The sequence below is a fragment of the Doryrhamphus excisus genome, linkage group LG13 (genome assembly GCF_037039965.1).
Source record: "Doryrhamphus excisus strain RoL-2023G ecotype Guam linkage group LG13, RoL_Dexc_Guam_v1.1, whole genome shotgun sequence".
Taxonomy (NCBI): Eukaryota; Metazoa; Chordata; class Actinopteri; order Syngnathiformes; family Syngnathidae; genus Doryrhamphus; species Doryrhamphus excisus.
The window spans coordinates 7,372,952-7,393,734 of NC_136369.1; the positions used below are offsets into that span (position 1 = coordinate 7,372,952).

Below are 20,783 nucleotides of genomic sequence, written 5' to 3' on the forward strand. Positions count from 1 at the left end.
TATTTTATTCTTCCTGTGTCTTTGTATAACTTCCCGTGTCGTCTGGAAGACGAGCATGCGCAATGAGTTTGAAAATGTCGGCTTGTGATCGGAAAGCTGTGTAGTATTTTGCATTTAACATAATGACTTAAAAGCAGTTGAGAAAATATTATTTGAACTATTCGCTGCCAATATGTCGTCTGAAAACTTGATAGGACCTGCTCTACCCCCGGCTTTTAAAAAGACGGATGATTCTGATGATGAACGGGACTGTGAGTGTTAGTACTACATCATTTGGAATAATCGTGTACAGCAGCACTGTTATAAAGCGAAAGCGCTTATCTTAGTGTCAGTTTTAATCTTAGTTTTCTGACTCCATTTGTTAGTTGCTGGTCCCGCTTTGCCTCCCGGTTATAAACGAGGAGAACCGTCCAGCTCATCGGATGAAAGTGAGGAAGTGGTCTTCAAAAGAGTCAAGACTGGGCACACGACTGAAAACAAACAGGCTGAGTATGTAATTGAGACGGAGAGAGTTGGAAAATACATGTCGACATTGAATAGACTTATATATTTGTCATTTGAACAGGGTGGACACAAACAAGACAGAAGACGATGAAGATGACGGATTCTTTGGGCCAGCTTTACCACCAGGGTTTAACAGGAAAGAAAGTTCACCAGAGAGGTGACCGAATGTATACTTTTACAGGGGAATTAATGAAGAATAGTGGAAGAATTAATAATGAATTTTCAATATTCTTTCAGGTCACTTGTGCTGGGACCAGCTTTACCTCCAGGGTTCCGCCGTGCTGTGGATGATGATGATGATAAAGATAACAAAGATGAAGATGGATATATACCAGGACCTGCCTTACCCCCAGGCTACCAGGCTGATCCCTCCAGCAGTGAGGAAGAGAATGACGATGTTATTGGACCCATGCCGGCCAAAGGCCCAGTTCAGAGTACAGTGGCTCTGGACATTGAACGCAGGGCACAAATGATGAGAGACAAGCTGACTAGAGTTGTGAGTGCGAGCTCTCTTATAATTACCTTTTTTTAAATCGCACTTCTTCCCAGCCTTTACCAGCTTTAACTTTTCACAGCAGTTACACTGACCTAGTAAAACACATATTAGGACAGGGACAATAGAAATGACACCAATTATGATTCAATTAATTAATGCAAAAGAGAGACAGTGTTTTGTAGTCATGTATTGGTTATTGAATTTGTAGGACACCCCTGAGGTGCCAACTAGAGAGACTTGGATGACGGAGCTTCCACCAGAACTGCAACACATTGGTTTGGGGGCTCGTACGTTCAAGAAGAGGTCGGGTCCAGAGAAGGGTGACCGGTCTATTTGGACAGATACGCCTGCAGACAGAGAACGCAAGACCAGGGTAGGATAAACTAAATTATGTTATACTTAGTATTGTTTCTATAATTTCAGAAAATACTTTGAAGCGTCATTTCAATTCACCATAATGCAACAGCAAGTTTTGTCTTGAACAATAGGAGCACCTGGAGAAAAAGAAAAAAGGTGAGGCTGAGAAGGACAGTGCCCCGCAAATCTCTCATAAGGATTTGGAAATGGCAGAGAAGGTGTCCAAGTATAATGTAAGTTTTATCATCCATCAACATTGTTTTTCCTATTGAATTTCTTAAAGGGGAACTGCACTTTTTGTGGAATTTTGCCCATCATTCACAATCCTTGGGTGAAAGGATTAAATAAAATTTTCAATTCAATCTTTTTTGTGAGGGCTTTAGTGTCAGAATACGTACTCATATCAACTTATTCTCACTCTAGAATGCACAGAAAAGGGAAAGAAATGTGTTCATGTTTCACATAAGGATAGCAAAAGATGGGCAAAAAAAAGTGCAGTTCCCCTTTAAGTATTTTACTTAACAAATTGCATGCAGTTTACAAGCTAAAATATCAATCATTCTTGTTTTTAAGAATACTAAACGCTCAGAATCTTTGCTGAGTTTGCATACAAAGAACTTGAAGGAGAAAGCAAAGGAAGCTGAGGACAAGCCAGCTGAAAGAAGGGCATTTGATCGGGAAACTGACCTGCAGGTGAATCGCTTTGATGATGCACAGAAGCAACGGCTGCTGAAGAAATCTCAGGAACTGAACACGCGCTTCTCCCACAGCAAGGATCGGATGTTCCTGTAAGGACAGTGGTTACAGTTGACAGTCTAACCTTATTCTCATGGCTAAAGTAAAATTGATCAGATAAAAAATTATTTTGATGATGGGGATAACATAAGGGCCATTGATGGTGATCCTTTGCTTGACTGTCGACAAATCCTGGGTGCAGTCCATGTTTTAATGTAAGATGGGAATAGAACAAAATAAGTGGTCTGGAGATGGATAGTTTGTGTTTTCCTGGACGGCTTAAAGTGTTGGCAATATGTGAGACAATATTACTTCTTGAGTCACCGCTATGTCTCTAGGGGATATACATATATACTGTATATATATATATGTAAAATTCAATTCAATATAGAATAGTTTACTTGCTGGCATTGAACTATATTATAAAACAAACTTTGAATTTTGGCAGATTCACTGTTTTTTGTAAATTATATCTTCGTTTTCAAATGTCTAGCAATTTCACTCCTGAATCAAAAGAACTCATTTCACCAGTTTTTTTATTAGATTTTTTTTACACATTACATATGTATCTGAGTATTTGATTTGGTGTCCATGCATACTTGTTAAAAAGCTTTTGGATGACAATTTTATAAAATTGAACTATGCTGTTGTGCTGTGTGTGTGATTTGAGTCTAATGTAGTTCATTAGGTTTTGTAAATGTGTGCTTCTTTTAGTCTTAAGAACATGCAATTTATTTTGTGGGTAGGGACTAGACAGGAACAATTGTTTATGCAAATGTGAATGAGCCTATATTTAGAGATTAAAGTGATAACTTGTTTCACTGTTACAACAAAACCTATTTGAATTACCAAATGATAACACTTAGTGTGAAACAGATTCATTTAAGTTCATGCATAAAACGCCACTGATTTTAAAAAGTGTCAATTGTCAAAAACTATTTTATTGGTGTTGAACTAAACAACAAAGGCTCCTTCAATCCAATATATTCTATACATTTATACATATGCTGCAATATACATATCAGCACAAAGTAATACAACCTACCTAAAAACAGGATACAAATGGGATATACAGTGAACAATGAATACAATGAATGATTACATGGCTAGTCTCTGGTCTGGTGGCAATCAAACCTACCATATCGTACGACGCATGCGCAGTTTAATCCCAACAAAGCTATCATATTTTTAACTACTACCATGTCAGAGAAAGGCGAAGTTGATTTAACTGGTGCCAAGCTAAACACGGGCGTCTGGCTTGTCAAGGTATGTGTGTTTATGTACACGTTCGAATAGTGCGACATACGGTCACTAACTATTGTAAACATAAGGCTAACTCAGCTAGCAGGCCGTAACTGGCGAAGTGAATGAAGTAAAGGTTTTACAGTTGAATTCCCATCTCGTTTTTAAGATTATGATGTCCTTTGTTCATTCATCTAATTTAACGAAAACAAAGTGGCCTTGGGTTTTCTTACCTTAACAATACCCCGAACTATAAAACAAATAAGAGTTAGGTCTAGGCTTATTGGCGAGGCTAGTTGAATGCAGCTCATTGTATTAATATTTTTTTTTATTAATTTGTAAATTAAGTCTGTGATTATTTCTGCTTGCTAAAGCATGGCTTGATTTGATACCCTAGTCACCTCTGCTCCAAATACTAAAGACACAGCAGATTGTATACCGGAAAATGGTGCCGATGGTCCCCACTGCTTTAACGTTGAGTCAGGACAACGGACCACGGACCTTGGCTATTACAACCGTACTACAACGTCTATAACAACTTAGGCTGTCAACAGAGTAGCCGTTTAATTTTTTTTTTTACAATCAAAAATCCAGGGAAGAAAGTCAAGTGTCAGATTTTTCATGTATATGCCTCACACTGTATTCGTTTTCACCCCACACTAATCACAATGCAAACGCGACATGTTGTATTTCCGGGCAAAAAAACGTATGTCGCACAATTCAATTTAATTGACATTTCGTCTCCATATAGATATTAAAGTAAATTAATATGCCATGTACTTTTTCTTCTTCTATAGCTCCAGTCCAAGAGTTTGAAAGGCTTAAAGTTGTATCAATTTTCCAAGCACTAATTTGACTTGATGTGATCAGTCAATATAAATCCGATATCCACATACCATCTTCTGTGCTACAATCCTCATTAGAGTCACAGGGGTATGCTGGAGTCTATCCCAGCTGACTTTGGGCGAGAGGCGGGCTACACCCTGGACAGGTCGCCAGCCAATCACATGGCACATATAGACAAACAACCATTATCCATAGGTATGAATGTGAGTGTGACATTCATACCTATGGATAATTTGGAGTTGCCAATTAACCTAACATGGATGTTTTTGGAATGTGGGAGGAAACTGCACGGGGAGAACATGCAAACTCCACACAGAGATGTCCAAGCGGAGACTCGAAGTCTGATCTCCTGACTGTGCAGTCCACGAACATGTATACCAAAGAAAATGAATCTGATATCATAAGAAAAAAATTGCATTTTTAAGGACGTCTGCACGGATTCTGCATACAGAGCACGTATTACACATTTTTTCACTGTTAAAATGAAGGTTTTGTAACATTGTTACTCATCAGATGAAGATATTTACAATATTGGGAGAACTATTTGTGGTACTAGGAAATTTTTATATTTGTTGTTTTTAAAATATGTGCTTTGTCAATTATACAGTAGTCAAAATAATGCAGTAGTTTGTTAAAAATCAACATTTCGCAAGTGATTAAACAAACTTTCTGATTGAATGCAGGTTCCTAAGTACCTCGCTCAGCAATGGGCAAAAGCCACTGGAAAAGGCGAAGTTGGGAAACTCAGAATATCCAAGTATGTGAAACCCGAACAAAGCACCACAATGTAGTATGATTTGTAATATAAGTCATTAAGTAGGCATACTGTTTGTTGTTACGATGTTTGCACAGCTAAAAACAGCCAGGACTGGCTAAGTTGTCTGCGCTACAAAACTAATTCAACTAAACATGTTTGTTGTTTCTTTTCTTTCAAGGAAAGGAAACCAAGGAAAGCCAGAGGTAAGAAACATTATCAATGAATAGCAAACAGTGACAGTAAAAAGTATTTCACTACTCCACAAATAAAGACATGATCATTCTATACTTCTAATGGTAGATCAGCTCTTCCTGTGTAGATGTTAAATTGTCATGATTTTGGTTGGATGAAACGATGCACATTTTACTTTCTAGGTGTCTTTTACATTAAATGAAGAGTTGACCGTGATTGAGGGTATAGAAGACAAGACAGTGTCTGCACCTCGGGAGCACCCACTAACCATGCAGACGGTGGGAGGTCAGACTTTGGCGGTTTTCACAGAGATGTCATCGGGTGAGCTTTGTTTGGAATGTTAACCATTTCGCTTTCACAAATGCCACGCCATCCCATTAACTGTTTGCTCCACAGCTCAGAGATAAGGTAAGTTATTTTTGGGTGGTTGGTGGAGGAGCCCATGTGTGCAGCCTGTCCATACGGTCTTGCTTGACCTGCTTGTCACTATTCTTTACAGTTTCTCCCTAAGTGTGTAATTACGAAATAGAAATAGAAATAAAGTGTGGACAATCAACAATGAATATATACAATATATTATAATGCAACAGAGTATGGGACTGCATTGGACTACAATCCTGCATGAATTCACTTTTGAAAGCAAACGTCTAATTCATGATGACTTTCGGAGGGTTTGTTCTTTCACATGAGCACAAATACATCACCCCAATATTTTGCTTTGTGCAACAGATGAGGCAACATGACAGTAGATTTAGATTTTTTTCTATGCGTGTTTTATACAACGTATAGTTTGAAGTGCTTTACCATTTTTTGTCTGCTTGATATATTGGCAACTAATTTTTACTGCTGTCACATCAGTCATTCCATCTTAAGTCTCATTGGTTTGGCTTGGAAGTCGCTGTTGGGTAAAATCACCTTGTGACAAAGTTGAGAGGAAAACGTCCATTGTGTGATCTACAAAGGAATGATTACTACTGTTGATGGCACACCCTTTCAAATAATGACTACGATCTATGTGAGCACCTTTAGTATGTAATCAGACACACTGGGCCCATTTGTTTGGAATACTGGAGTGAACAAAATCAATACCTGCTATTGACGATTTGAGATATCATATTTGCATGGGTCTATTTGTTTCTTTGAATGAAATTAAATGAAGTGTGTGTATGCACGCATAGGTGTTTCTCACTATGGGTGCCGGTAAGCTTGAGACCATGCATACTGTATATGTGTGGAGCGGCATATATGATTTAATCATTATCTGTTCAACATGTAACATTTGAAAATTGGCCATGATGTGTGTGAGTTTGCATGTTTTGTAATTGTAGTGTATTTTTGCAGCTCTGTCAATGGTATTTACTTGTGGTGGTTGAGGGTTTCTGTGTTTGCTGCTTGTGAGCGCATGCTTGCTTTGCTGGGGTGGTCGGCAGAGGTGACTTCTATTGCGCCTGACAAACCGAGTGCAACTAAACCTTGGGAGAGGCTCTGATTGTTCGATCCCCTCCTTTCCCCATTTTCCATGCCCATATATATTTTTTTATTTTACCATCCCTCCCTCCCCCCCTGTAGGCCAGTCAGAAGAGAGATCTGATGGTGGCAGCTCAGGTTCGGGGGCAGGGTCTGGTCCAGGTGAGTTCACCATTTTGCCAGCGGGTGATTGAGCTGCATCACTGAAAATCACACACAATCAAATGAGTGTCATGTTAAATCCATTAGTAAAATATAAATATTATGTTGTTTGTTGCCCTGAAATATGCCAACAGTGACACCCAAAGTTGACAAACTTTCTGTAAAGCCCGGAGCAACATGTTGACCTCTTGAGCCAAACATTTCTGTGCAAAACTCAAACATATGAGTTTCCTGCACAGATCACTCGGGTGACAGAAGTCATGCTTTGGGGCCAGAATCTTCTATAATTATTTGCAGGACGCATACTGTAAAGTGGTGTATATTTTTCTGTTTTTATAGTAGAAAGTTTGGGACTTGGTCATTTTGAAAGTGAAAAAGTGTGAGCCCCCCATGTATAGACTGTTACTGTGATTGTCAGCTTGTGATCTGCAAGTCTTTTCGGAGGTGTTCAACTTGGAGGAACTTTTACCTGCCTTCTAATTAGGGATGCTCCAATGGCTGATTTTCATTTTAAAAACACTTTTCAAAGCGGATCATGCGTCAGCAAATCCTACATAGTAGTTCTTTTATTATAACTGTTCAGACTTTATATAATGACAGATGATCACAACATAGCATAAAGACCATAACCACACTGTTAGAGTGGAGATCTGCTTGTTAAACTAGAAAAGCACTCGGAGAGCGAAGACCACTTTTAAGCACCATAGCCTCCCCACTTTTCAAAATATTGTGATTCACATCAAAATAACAATCCTACATACTGTATTTTGGATCAGTGTTTGACATTTTGTAGAACCTGTTGGAAATTTGCCCTGTATTTATTTCCCAGGTGCTCTGACCATTTTTTGTGGCGTTATATGCACAAATGCCGAAGATGGTCCTATCCGCAAATCCGCCCAAATGTCTACACTTACAAAGTCCCTTAGTAATCTCAAACGGTTCCTCTGACCAACACCACTCATTATAAATACACTGAAAAATCTACAGTTAATCCATGTGATGGGTATCAGTATCTGTATTGGCTGATCTCACTTGTGGGTATTGGAATAATCAACATAAAAACCTGATCGGTGCATCCCTACTTATAAAACATTCAGGAGTAGAAAAGAAAATTATTTTTCGAACAGAAATGAGAAGAAGAAAGACAGCCTATTTTGGTTTCCTCCTTTGAAAGAGCACCATGACCAAACATAATTTCTTGCCTTCACAAGAACAAAAATGTGACCAATGTAGAATACAATGGTTCCTGTATACCTGTGTCTTAAGCTTCACTTAATACTAATTTCAGGGTTGGCACTAAAGTTGTGTTTTCCCCCCCGCAGATAAAATTGCTTTGGAAGGAGTGGTGGTACAGAGAGCGGAGTGCAGGCCTGCTGTTAGTGAAAGCTATATGAAGCTTAAAAGGTGAGTTGTTTGTGTCTTGAGTGTGATTTGATAACACACATGGACAAAATTGTTGGTACCCCCCGGTTAATGAAAGAAAAAACCCCAATGATCATAACTAAAATCTGACAAAGTAGTAAATTAACCAATGTAAATTAGACATTGCTTTTGAACTGTGGTTCAGGCCTGGACAAAAATGATGGTACCCTTAACTTCATATTTTGATGCACAGCCATTTGAGGCAATCAAACGATTTCTGTAGCTGTCAATGAGACATCTGCTCCTCTCAGCAGGTATTTTTGGTCCACTCCTCGTGAGCAAACTGCTCCAGTTATCTCAGGTTTGAAGGGTGCCTTCTCCAGACGGCATGTTTCATCTCCTTCCACAGATGTTCAATAGGATTTAGATCAGAACTCGTTGAAGGCTACTTCAAAATAGTCTAATGATTTGCTCTTAGCCATTCCTGGCTGTTTTTAGCTGTGCAAAGCAGCCCCAGAACAGTTGTAATGATACATCTTTAGATGCAAAACTAGTGCACATCATCAGTGTACACATACATACTGTACCTGCAGGTATATAATTAAACAAAAAAGGCAAAGAATATTCATTCATTCATTTTGTTCCGCTTATCCTCACGAGGGTCACAGTGGCAGAGATTATTTGCTTTTCACAGACCACCACACATTGCTGCTCACCCCAATCCTAATTCTTATTTTGTCCCTTTTGCCATGTTTTCTCCTTAGATTATGTTGTGCATTAAAATAAAAATTGCACTTACCCTATAATTTCATGGGTATTTATGTCTTCTTCCCCTTTGTATGTGGTATGTATTGCACTGGTTGGACGTGAGCCAATGTGAGTTGGCAGGGCTGTCACTGGTGATAGGGGTGTATGAAGTGTTCAGGGAATGGTAGTACCTCAGATGCACCCTCGGGCGCTTCGGGCACAGCAAGCCACTACAGACGTCTGTAGCCGAGGAAGTCCCTGGCCATGACTGTTCCTGACCAAGATTCACTGGCGGCTAGCTCAGGGCAGAGGAGGAATGCCGGAAGGGTTAACGCCCCCAAAGCCAAAGTGGGAGAGATGAGGCGGGGTTATGGTATTTATTAGGAAGTTGTGTGATGCTAATTAGAGGACACACCTTGATTGAATATGTCCCTATGGTCACATTATTTTAGCAGTACCATCATTTTTATCTAGGCCTTTTTTCCCATTTAAATAATGTTGTTGAACCACAGTTCAAAAGCAATGTCTGATTTTCATTGGTTCATTTACATTTCATTTTTATTCATTATTTTTGTCAGTGTCAAGTTACTTCTGTGACCAATGTAGGGTTTCTTTCATTCACCGAGGGGTACCAATAATTGTGTCAACATGTCTGTAGCACAGATTATCTTTGTTTATAGCAGGATTAAAGTTGGTTAAACTCATGTAATTGTCTGTATTATTTTAAATGTAATATGATCATGTTAACAGGTTACAAATTGAAGAGTCCTCCAAGCCAGTCCGGCTGTCACAGCAGTTGGCTAAAGCAGTCACCAACAACTACAAACCTGTGGCTAACCATGCATACAATGTAAGAGTATTTGTCTTCTTTCAGCCCATCTCATCCTACACATCACGAACCATGCAAGAATCTCACGGGCAACACAACTAGATACTCCTGCATAATCTAATCATATCAAGTTCCAATTATTAAAAGAATCAATACAGATAATTTTTTTTGGTTTGATTGGCACATTAATAAGTTTTTATTTTTCTTTGTTAAGCAACAATGTTGACACTGCTCTTGTACTAGATAATATTAGGCTAGTGGTTCCCAAACTTTTTACAGTCGTGTACCCCTTCACACATTTAACATGAAGCCATGTGCCCCCTACTCCTGCACACTTAAAAAAAAACAAATACGCTTTTATCTTAATTTGAAGTATTGAACATAATTAATTGTTTAATTAATTTTATCATAATAACATCCAGATTTTTCTATTTTGCATGTGGTTAGCATGTTGGCCACACAGTTGGGAAATCAGGAACACCTGCGTTCGATTCCGTGTGTGTGTTTTCTCCGGCTACTCTGGCTCCCACATTTCAAATTGAAAGGGAAAGTTCAAGAATCATGATTAATAGTACACAAATACATACAACCAACAATAGGGCCTCATTTTCTGCAGAATCCACACTCATAGTGACAAGTTTTCACCACTGCACCTTGCAGGGATTGGAGCATCAATATAAATTAAATCATCATGATTAAACACTGTTAGTGCATAAAATAATCATCAAATGTACTTATTTGTTCATGTAATGCACACAGTGTGGCTGGTGAGGAGTATATTTTTCATCTGTGTTAACTACTCATGCAACTCACTATTCTGTCATAGTACGATGCAAGCTTAGACAATTCTTGGTGTTCGTGTGCTCTCAATGTCTGTTAGATGGAGTATGAGAGGAAAAAGAAGGAGGAGGGCAAGCGAGCTCGAGCCGACAAACAGCATGTGTTGGACATGTTGTTTTCTGCTTTTGAGAAGCACCAATACTACAACATCAAAGACCTGGTTGACATCACTAAACAGCCCGTGGTAAGACACAAATCTCTGAAATGGATTACTGTGACATTTACTAACAACCTTGTATTAGACCAGCTTGTTGTTGGCTCAAGAGGTGATGATTCCCTCTGAGTATAAAGATCATTTAGTTTTATCATCATTGACTGGTATTTTGTCCATGGCAACTGCCAAAGTGTACAGTAATGAATTAACTTACTACTTTATGGTAAAGGAAACTTTGCTCAGTCTGCTATGTGAATATTGTCCCATCTTAGGTTTCCTCATCACCACGTTTATTGGGAGTGTGATCCCTCATGTTCTAAGTTTATAAGATTGCTGCTCGGTCTTTGCCGTCTGCTTCAAAACCACAACAGTTCATCAAGAAAAATGACGTTTTTGCTTATAATTTTAGTGATCGCAAAAATATCTTGTTTTCTTTCAAAGCTACTGCCCACAATGTCTTATTGAGAATATTGAAAAGGTTTGACCTAGTGCTATCAGCATCTACATTTTTAAACCCTACTCTTGTCATCACAGATTTATTTGAAGGAAATCCTGCGTGATATTGGTATCTACAACGTGAAGGGGACACATAAGAACACTTGGGAGCTAAAGCCCGAGTATCGACATTACCAAGGTGAGGAAAAGACAGACGATTAGAGCAATTTAACATTACAATTTGGTCAGACGGCGGCTCCCTTCAAGACTGGCCTGTGTTTCAGCCTGCGGGCTCAAAATGCAATGGATATCAGGTTTTCTGGGTTTAGACTTTACTGGATGAGGGTTTCCTCTAAAGTGTGCACATCGTTTGGCCAATTGATTCCTTGACTTATTTGTAACATGTTGGAGACAGTCTTTTAGCAGTATATTTTGGAACAGGCATGGCTGCCAATATAATGTACAAGGAAGTGTTTTTTTATGGTTTTACAGTGCTGTCATTTTTTAGCTATGCATTTCATGTCAACCAATGCTGAAATGTTTAACTGTTTCATGTTGGAATAACGTGCAATAAATTTGCTTTGGATTCCATTTCTCTTTGTTTCTAATTATAAATCTACCAGTGGAAATTAACTTCTCTGCCACAGTATACTGTGTGTTGCACACCACCAATCACTTCCCATGGTCATGCCATTTAACATTTTCTGAAATAATATTACCATGAGCTTATAAATATGTATTAATTACAGCTCATGTACAATTATATTTCATAATAAAGACAATTAGAAGCAGGTGCTGCCATTGGTTTATTTAACACACTACAGCCATCATAATGTCACAATGACATTTTATCTGGTTGCATGTCAAACTCAGGACAGCATCATACCATGGCTGAGTTTGGATTCTCCAAAAACGTGTGGCTGGGTCAAGAGTCCCCATGAGGCAGCAGTTTCTCTTGTAGATGGAATAGCAGGCTGCCATATAGTTAACACCCAAACTATATTGACAGCAGAGCCTTCATGTTCGATCTGAAATAAAACTAACGATGAATAACCCTTGAAGTAAACATCACAGTCCATGAAGGAGGTCTGAAGTAGTTGTAGAAAACAGACCTGGGAGCAAAGATGTGTCCTCACACAGTAAATTTTGAAGCCTCATGGATCACAGGCTATAGAGAACCACCTTGGCACATCAAACTCGAAATCTGAATTTTGAGTTTACTGATTAAACTTGTGTCAGATGCACAGAACAAACATTCACAGATGTACAATTTTAATGACTGAATAAATAAGTTCGCCAGCTCTGTCTACATACATAAACTTAATATAGATTAGCCAAAATACACAATTCCTGATGTCACAAACTACATAAACTTGAAGGTTTTCTCAATTCAAACAATGTTTTCATAAGTGTTTGAGAAACGGGTGTCAAGTTTAGCACATCAAAAACAAGTTACAAGTGTATGTGGTAATCTGGCCACTAGGCATCAGTAATCTTTTGAGACACGTTAGATTACATTAGTTTTTGCAATGAATGGAGACTGGCTAGTGAGCCAGCAGAGCTGAGGCAATATGTCGTGGCTGAGATTGAATAGAGAGTTACACAAGATTCCAAACGATGCGACGCGATTCATCCACATTCATCTCTTCGTTGCTAGTGGGCATAAAAAATCTAATTCAGATAAGCAACGTAAAAATGTACATTTACTTTAACAATTACATGTCAAAAGAGAAACTCTTGTTCATGATTCAACTCATTCACTGCCAGCCATTTTCAGAGAAGATAGCACCATACTGCCAGAGTTTTGGGGCATTTTTGAACTTTCAAGACCCCACAGAATATTGAGTTAAAATTTAAACTATATAAAAGAAACTTAACACTATCTTTCATCAGAAAAAAAAAGTTTTTTCTATCCTTTTGGAGTCTTTATATATCGGCAGTAGAACAGTGTGGTTTCAGTAAAAACACCAGATTTTGAGTGTATAGATTATTTAGTTTTATCATCAGTCTGTATTTTGTTCTTGGCAACAGCTGAAAAACTGCCAAAGTGCACACTAATAAGTTGTACGTGTCTATTATAGACAAACTATTTGGAGACAAACAACGGCGTCACAAATGCCATTCCCTCATCAGCGCGTATTTCAGCAACTTCTGTCTTCATGTCCAAGCTGTTACTGCCGATTGGACTAAAATAAAACCGTTGCCCCCTGCTGGAGCAGAAATACATCGCTCTACACGTCTGACACGTAAGACTTTGATAGGCATCTCCTGCGACAAATGACGTCTTTGGCAGAGAATGAGTTACTATATATTGTTCCCAATTCAATCCGAGACGCCATTGATAGGCGTGCGGAAAGAGCATGGACAGTTGATGTTCGATCTGAAATAATAGAACCCAGTATCTCACAATAAATCAGAGTCCAGGCTGTCAAAAATGCAGGTGAACTTTATCAAATAAAACTAATAATGGCATTCGCCAATAGACAGTCCTCCGAGGATCATACGACATCAAGTTTTTAGTAATATTTAATAATATTAACACTTACACCAACACACTTCTGTCATCCGCCATACAGCATGTCCAGGTGATCACAATATGGAAGGGGGTCTGCTAGCAAGTGGAGATAGAAAACGTTTGCTCGGTGATTTACTCGTAGTCAAGTCAAAACTGTTTATCATTTATATACATGCACACACATTGAGGATTAACCCAACCAATACAAAAACTCGACAAAGCAAGTTACTGTTCGTTGAAGTATTGTTGAAGTATCGACACTTAAGCTGTAAAGACATACCATTTTACTGTTAGCATTAGCAACACGAGACCATGTTCATCACGATACCATCATTTCAGCTCTCAAAAAGTAGGCCGGTTTGGTTAAACTTTTCTAAATGTTCTTCTAGTAGCTTCGACAGGCATTTCAGCTAACAGCTAAATAAATACGTAGTAGTATTCTGGCACACACAAGTTAGCCAGGTAGTTCGCTAGGTTCTCCAAATCGTCGATGCTAGACGAGCATAATGAAATACACAGCGAATGCTTTATCAATATATTGACTATTTTCACCGTTTAGAACGAATAGCAGATATATTACGAGAAAGCAATTGGCCAAAATGAAGAAGGACTGGATTCTCCATGTCTGGAGTTGCAGCAGGCAGAAGCCGAAAATAACGCATCGTCTTGTTCCTTCCAAGTTAAATAGTCATAGGCTCGCTTCTGTCCCCTAATGGCGAATATGAACACATTTACACTATGGCGTTTTCGTCCAATGATTTTACGCGTCGTTTCAATATTAAACACCAGTGTTTATACTGTTAATTTTGTTTCCTAAAATTGCATAAGTTTATAAGAATTATGTGTTGTGTATAGCGTTGTCATTTGTCAAGCCATCCAAATACAACCAAAAACCAAACAGATTTTCAGTTTTTCACCGTTTAAAGTTCATAACGACTGCATTATCTCTGTGGCCGTGCTGTACATCTTCACAGTCCAGATTCCCCCCCCCCCCCCCCCCCCTTTTAAAAAGTGTGGCATATTGAGGGCTGTGTTGGCTTTATTTGCACATTGCTGTTCCTGGTTCCAAGAAACAAACAAAAGGCCTTAATCCTTAATACTTCAATGCATTTATCTTGTTTGTCGAGAGTGAACAATGGCAAATGAAGAGAGAAAGGAAGGGTTCTGGAGCTCAGTGGAATAATTTGTACATAGTCCCTTTTATTGCAAATGTGGATCCGAAATCAGAAGACAATGTCAAACTAGGAGGAATGTTTGGAGGGGGAGCAAGTCGTGTGTCACAAAGACACATGGCTGTTTTTGACACATGTGGCTGTTCTCCATTTGTGGGTGAACTTGTGGTCTACTGTCTTACAGACAGACCCGGACCCCTTTTATAGACAGGTTGGATTGTTTGTGCACCTCTGATAGCAGCGCCTGGGAGCCGAGTTAGAGTTGGTAGAGCAGAGGACTGTTGACGCAATATGCAAAAATGGCTGGTTCAAGTCCGACTCAAAGGACATTTTGGAGCAGCAGTAGAACCAATTGCTAGTATTTGTTGAGAGATGCTAATCTGGGGCAGGGTCACAGATTTTTGTCAATAATAAAACACAGGGTTTTTTTGTACATAGCACTTTTCTTGATACTTAAAGACACATTGAAATTTCTCTTCAAAATACATCAGGATGGATAAAAACTATATGTCATTACTGTATACATCACTGTTTAGTTATTCAGTTAGTGTACACAACTATAAGGCCAAATATTTAAAAGTCTCATTTGACTATAAATGTAATAGATCACATGACAAAATGATCATGATGTGTTTTGAAGCAGGCAAATAATAAAATATTAATTCATCAAAATTGGGACATAAAAGCTGTACGCATGTGCAAGTCGACTCTTCATCAGCTTGTGAATTGACAAAGGAGGGGCAGGCAGTGTCAGCGAGGCTTCCTCCGTTGTGGATTTATGTGAAGATATCATAAAAAGAGGACATTAACAGGTAACATTTCAATTCAAGGTTTGTGAGAACAAACAAAAAGGAAAATCATCTTTGTCTGGAACAGTATTTTATCAAATCTGGCTTTTTCTTTTTCTGGCTCCGAAGGGACACACTATTCTTCATTCTTCCACATACCGTGAGCAGTATGTTCAAGGCAGTGTTTGGACAAAGGAAACACAAAGGAGGAAAACCAGGAGAAACAAGGAGGCAGAGACACCCAAGTAAGAACATGGAAAACATTTGTTTTACATTATATGATTTGGTAGTCTTGGTCATTATCACCAGAGTAAAATATGCTTTCTTGGCTAATGACAAGAAAGGGTAAGGGTTGTAATACTACACGTGTTCACACATGTACTATTTGAACTTGCAATATCCAAGTTCTCTGGGGTGATTTAAGTAGAGCCAATTCAATTAGCCTCATTCATGTTCCCTTCTGCATGCAACTGCACTTAAAGTGTGTCAGAAGAAAACATCCTGACCTAGTACACATTGTGAAGAGTGGAGGATTGTTACATTGGATGAAACAGGCCACTTATTATTGTGATATATGTATTTTATATCTATTACAAAACAAACCACTGAAAACTTGTAAATTAATGGTAATGGGGTGTACATTTATAAAAATGTAATAACTTTTTCTGCAAAAATCTTCAGTCAAGACTTGTAGATGCTGCAGTACTTGCAACGTTTCAGAGGGTGCTGTGATGATAGGCAAACCTAAGTAGAACTCAATATCAGTGCAACCATTGTCCTTATTAATATTTTATACTGTGTAGCTCTGGGTTGCAGGATAAGAGAGGAAGATGAAGAACTGTGCCGATCTCATTAAAATGATACTGCATGTTTACAGTCCATTTGCACTGCCCAATCATTTGCAGCGTAATCTCATTGAGGGGTGGGCTCCTTCAATCGGGAATTATTGGCATTATTGACATTATTACAGTATTACAGTACTTGGTGAGATCTCATCAATTATCCTTTATTAATATGCCCTTCATGGCAATTATCAATGAAGTATTGGAAGAGATATAATGTCTCTCTTACATTTTCTTCTCTCCTGTTTTTATTGTGTAGGTGAGGAGGCGCAAACTCACAGCACTTTGCAGATGGGCAGTGGTGGTCGGGCCACACGCCACCATCACCATGACAGTCGCTACACAGGGAAGAAGAAACTAACCAAGGGGGCGTCTATTTCTCTGCCATCCTCCCCCCTTCTTCCTCGCTTGGAGAACATAGTTCCATCCCATTCGTGTACCAAGTTCCCAGGTGGGTGCACTTGATGTGGCGTAATCATCATACACACACATTCAAATCATGATGGCAACATGTGCGTCACGGAAGAGCTGCAAATAAAGCACAAGGCTTTCATGACTTTGCCTTGATTAGCGAGCGTCTGTGCGTTCAGCTGCTCCATACATGTGACAGCAAACACACATGCGTACAGACATTGGCCCCGGGGGCCCCAAAACAGAGGCAGATTGTCACCGTAAATGATTGAACAAGATGACTTCAGGCAACGCACTTGCAAATCCGACTTTTTTCTCACAAAAAGGTTCAATATAGTGAACATTAATGACCAAATGTTTCTATTTATATAACAGCTTAGTCACACATTTTTTGTATCTGATTTTAGTTTGTTTCATTAGATAACAGTTGGATTGTTCAAATAATAGTTATTGGGAAAATTACTTAATAGAAGTAATTTGAATGATCCATCTATTCTTTTTCTATGTCGCTTATCCTCACTTGGGTCACTAGGGTCGGTAATTTGAACTCGTCTCAGAATTAATTCTTCCATTCATTCATTTTCTACCGCTTATACTCACGAGGGTCACGGGGGTGCTGGAGGCGGAGTACATCCTGGACTGGTCGCCAGCATTAATCACAGAGAATTAATTCTTCATGAATACAATTAGTTACCAGGGAAATAATTATTGCCTTCCTTTTTTTATTAATGTCAAATAATTTCAATTTGAGAGATCTTGCATGATATTAGTTGGGCTGTTATCGTGACTTGCGATTGCCTCCCAGAACACTAGGTGGCAGTGTTTTCCTAAGTGTGAACAACCACAACTATTGTTGACTAGCTGTTTAGCTTCCTTTGTTAAGCAGTGACCAACGACGAGGGAAATGACATCATCCATGATGCATAATGTTTAAATTATAAAGATATGACCCTCAACATTGATAATACGAGTACAAGGTAAGGTACAAGAGTTTCACAAGGGTCTGAAGCAAAAATAGTGTACCTTAAATTTCAAGTGCATTCCTTGCTTGCAGAGGCAGAATGCTGAGATACGTTGTACATATTTCATCATAAGCATGTTTTTAAAGTACACACTAGGTGGCAATGTCCTCCAGCAAGTAGAACCATTGAGGAAAAAGGCGCTGTACTTGTTTATTGCATGCAGCACAGCCTTCTTCTATCCCATTTCAGCAAACAAAACATGGAAAATCACTGCATCGTTCTCTTCCTCTGGCACACATGTCAGTTGTTCATTCAGTTGTACAACTGTATGCTGGATGGGGCAATAAGAGTATATCCTGGTCTGTGTATATACTACATTATTTACTGAGTGTAGTGTATCAAAGTATCAGTGTATTTTAATAATGACTTTGAAGGCCCAAAGAATATGTGCTTCCAAGGAGCCTCAGATGTTGTTGCATAAATTGAGACACACCCACACATCAATAAGTGTGCACCCTGTCCGCGTCTCTGCATTCACACACACACACTCACACACACTCACACACAAACAACAGTATTAATGTAGTATAGACAAACGCCTATGCTACAGTGAGTATTAAACCGTTTCCAGGGCTCATGATATGTACATACTGATTTATACTCCTGGGACATGATTCAAATTCTACACCACAGATCTCATCTGGAGAGGCTTAATCTCTATCTCCCCCTCTCTCTCTCTCTCTCACTTTCTTTCATATCCCTCCCTGTCTCCACTCTCACAATGCCCTCCCTCCCACCACTCCTCCTCTCCCCTTCCCCTCTATGTCGTGGCCGAAGGACGGGCAAAGAAGCTGGAGTATGTGGACGTCTCCTGCGACTCGAGAGGACCTCCTGTCTTTGCCTCGTGCTGTGACGAGACAGACCACAGAGGTGAGAGCAGGAGGATGTGGATGTGTGTTCAGCGTCATGTCTGTTTTGCACTTATTGATCAGAGGAGCTACAATAGATGAGAATGAATGGGAAAAAAGGTGAGAGGAGGCGGCATGTAAAATTCATATGTGTGTTTTATATAATCTGTAAGGACCTGAATTAAGTTCTTCCTGAATGAGACAAGGTGTCATGCGATAGTCCAAGCGACTTGCCCTCTCCGAGCTAACTGACAGTAAAGGTGACAACAAGGTTGTATTTATATGACTATCAATATTGCAGGCAGATTTTCTAATGTCTGTGAGCAGAGAGCTACACCAAGGCTGAACAGAATTTATAAGGCATCTTCCATCCTGGTTGCCAGGCACCTTTCAGCTTCCCGTTTCCAATGGCAACAGCTAGGTGGTTTGATGATTGGTACTGGACCGTCACTGTGTCCTCATGTTACTCTAGATTGAGTCTTTGTGCTTTACTGACTAAATGCAAAGTTTTCTTCCCCCCCACTCCTCTTAAATAAAACCCCTTCCCTTTTCCGCTTTCTCGCTCTCTCTCTCTCTCTCTCTCTCTCTCGCTCTCTCTTTAAAGACCTTTCTCTCTTCAGTCTCTCAAGCTGTGAAGTGAGAAGTGCTTAGAGAAAGACTATAATTTGGGTACCTTTCCAAATTGACCATCATCCTCTCAAGGCTTGTGTTTGGGTTGGATATAAGCGGAATTCAGTCAATACCTTAAACAGGTATAGAAAGTGAAAAAAAAAACACGGAAAATGATCCGTGGAAGGAGTGCAAAACAAATGTGGTATGTGGATGCAAAGATGTGTGTGAAGCAGCGTGAGCTGTTCTTGTAATCAGAGATGTTCTGTCATCATGTTTATATGCCTACTCATTATGCATGTTACTCAGCCCCTAACATGAGGTGCAAGAACAAGCAATGTGAATAGCTCAGCTCGTTAAAGACACAAACAGGAGATGTGAGAACAGGTTTTTCTGTAGTGAGGTGACCATGCATGTTGTTTAGTGGGTTGGAGGTCACAGCATCAGGGAGCCTTAACCCGGATGATAAATGAATGCAACATATGTCCTGTGTCAGCCCAATCTTTCTGGAAGCAACAACCAAGGCTGTGCCACTCTACTCCAGCATCAAGCTCACCAAGCTTATTAAAATTCACAAGCTGTCTTTCAACCAAGAGCACCTGGCAAAATCTCTACCTCACACAACCTTCTATCAATACGTCAAACAGGGATTATGAGAAAGCTGCTGTCAGTAATTTGTAATCAGGAGAGCTGGGCGTGTTGACCTGTGGATGCATATACGTTTCACGCAGTCCGCTAGCACTGCTGCTGGGTGGGGACCATATGAGTGAGCAGAGCAGCAACGGCAGCATCACTAATACGGCCCGTTATGCTTACATTTGCCTGTTAATGTATGTCCTGAATGTGTGTGTGTGTTCCAGACCTCCACGTGGAGCCCCAGCTGGGCTCCTCCCTTCCTACCCAGGAACTGATGACCAGACTATGCTTCTTATTGGGAGAAGCAACGCCCGGCACAGCTAGCTCTCCTATGGAGGACAGGAGGGAAAAGAAGGTAAGACAGCATTTTACTCTCCTTTTGTCGTCCTGTAAAAAAACACAAAAGTCTTTTCATTTTAAATGCTTAAGAGCAGTTCAGCTGAATGCCAAACAGATACCAGTTATTATCGTTCTATTCCATCAAGTTAGAATAGATTTATACATTTCTGCAATATGAATGATGTTGTCATCCTTGTCCTGAGTGGTCCATTTGTCTACTGTCAGTATCCTCCTCTCTGTATGAATGTTATTTAACATGCTTGTGGCTCCAGCTCTATGCCTTTGCACTGCTCAGCCTTGGCCCATTTTCCCAGCCTCATTTCACCACCTGAGCTCCAGATACAGTCCGTTTCACCGAGATAGCAGGGATGTTACGAGGAATGTGGGTTGTCCTGGCTGATGGAGATGAGGCTCTGGAATAAAAAGAACAGTGATCTGCCTTGATGCTGTTAACTTCCCACATTGCAGAAATGTTG

The 20,783-nt window shown here is 39.6% G+C and overlaps 3 protein-coding genes and 1 long non-coding RNA gene across 6 annotated transcripts in view; 3 read left to right on the forward strand and 1 right to left on the reverse strand.

Annotated features, from left to right (window-relative positions):
- Nucleotides 1–25: 25 nt before the first annotated feature.
- On the reverse strand, nt 26–3,834 carry LOC144901622 (uncharacterized). The gene is made up of 4 exons (XR_013629675.1): nt 3,774–3,834; nt 2,045–2,143; nt 1,454–1,494; nt 26–1,347 (listed from the first exon to the last, which is right to left on the reverse strand). It is a non-coding gene; the product is annotated as an uncharacterized LOC144901622 (long non-coding RNA).
- On the forward strand, nt 42–2,742 carry gpalpp1 (GPALPP motifs containing 1). Of its 2 annotated transcripts, none has more exons than XM_058088909.2 (7): nt 42–257; nt 366–489; nt 566–661; nt 742–1,000; nt 1,209–1,373; nt 1,489–1,590; nt 1,931–2,742. In XM_058088909.2, the coding sequence occupies exons 1-7, from the start codon at nt 173–175 to the stop codon at nt 2,147–2,149; spliced, it is 1,050 nt and encodes a 349-aa protein (XP_057944892.2). In that variant the 5' UTR covers nt 42–172; the 3' UTR covers nt 2,150–2,742. The 2 variants fall into 2 exon arrangements, with proteins under 2 accessions (XP_057944892.2, XP_057944893.2); XM_058088910.2 differs by having other exon boundaries at nt 42–251.
- Nucleotides 3,229–11,732, forward strand: gtf2f2a (general transcription factor IIF, polypeptide 2a). Of its 2 annotated transcripts, XM_058088911.2 has the most exons (9): nt 3,229–3,358; nt 4,864–4,937; nt 5,116–5,140; nt 5,312–5,450; nt 6,699–6,758; nt 8,081–8,162; nt 9,618–9,717; nt 10,577–10,720; nt 11,225–11,732. In XM_058088911.2, the coding sequence occupies exons 1-9, from the start codon at nt 3,293–3,295 to the stop codon at nt 11,345–11,347; spliced, it is 813 nt and encodes a 270-aa protein (XP_057944894.2). In that variant the 5' UTR covers nt 3,229–3,292; the 3' UTR covers nt 11,348–11,732. The 2 variants fall into 2 exon arrangements, with proteins under 2 accessions (XP_057944894.2, XP_057944895.2); XM_058088912.2 differs by lacking the exon at nt 6,699–6,758.
- Nucleotides 11,733–15,337: 3,605 nt separating this feature from the next.
- Nucleotides 15,338–20,783, forward strand: part of LOC131139354 (protein TANC1-like) — a 37,491-nt gene continuing 32,045 nt past the window's right edge. Inside the window, exons 1-4 of the mRNA XM_078795730.1 lie at nt 15,338–15,845; nt 16,702–16,893; nt 18,653–18,745; nt 20,193–20,323. Of these exons, the coding sequence (XP_078651856.1) occupies nt 15,770–15,845; nt 16,702–16,893; nt 18,653–18,745; nt 20,193–20,323 (492 nt within the window). The 5' untranslated portion in view covers nt 15,338–15,769. The remainder of the gene's footprint in view (nt 15,846–16,701; nt 16,894–18,652; nt 18,746–20,192; nt 20,324–20,783) is intronic.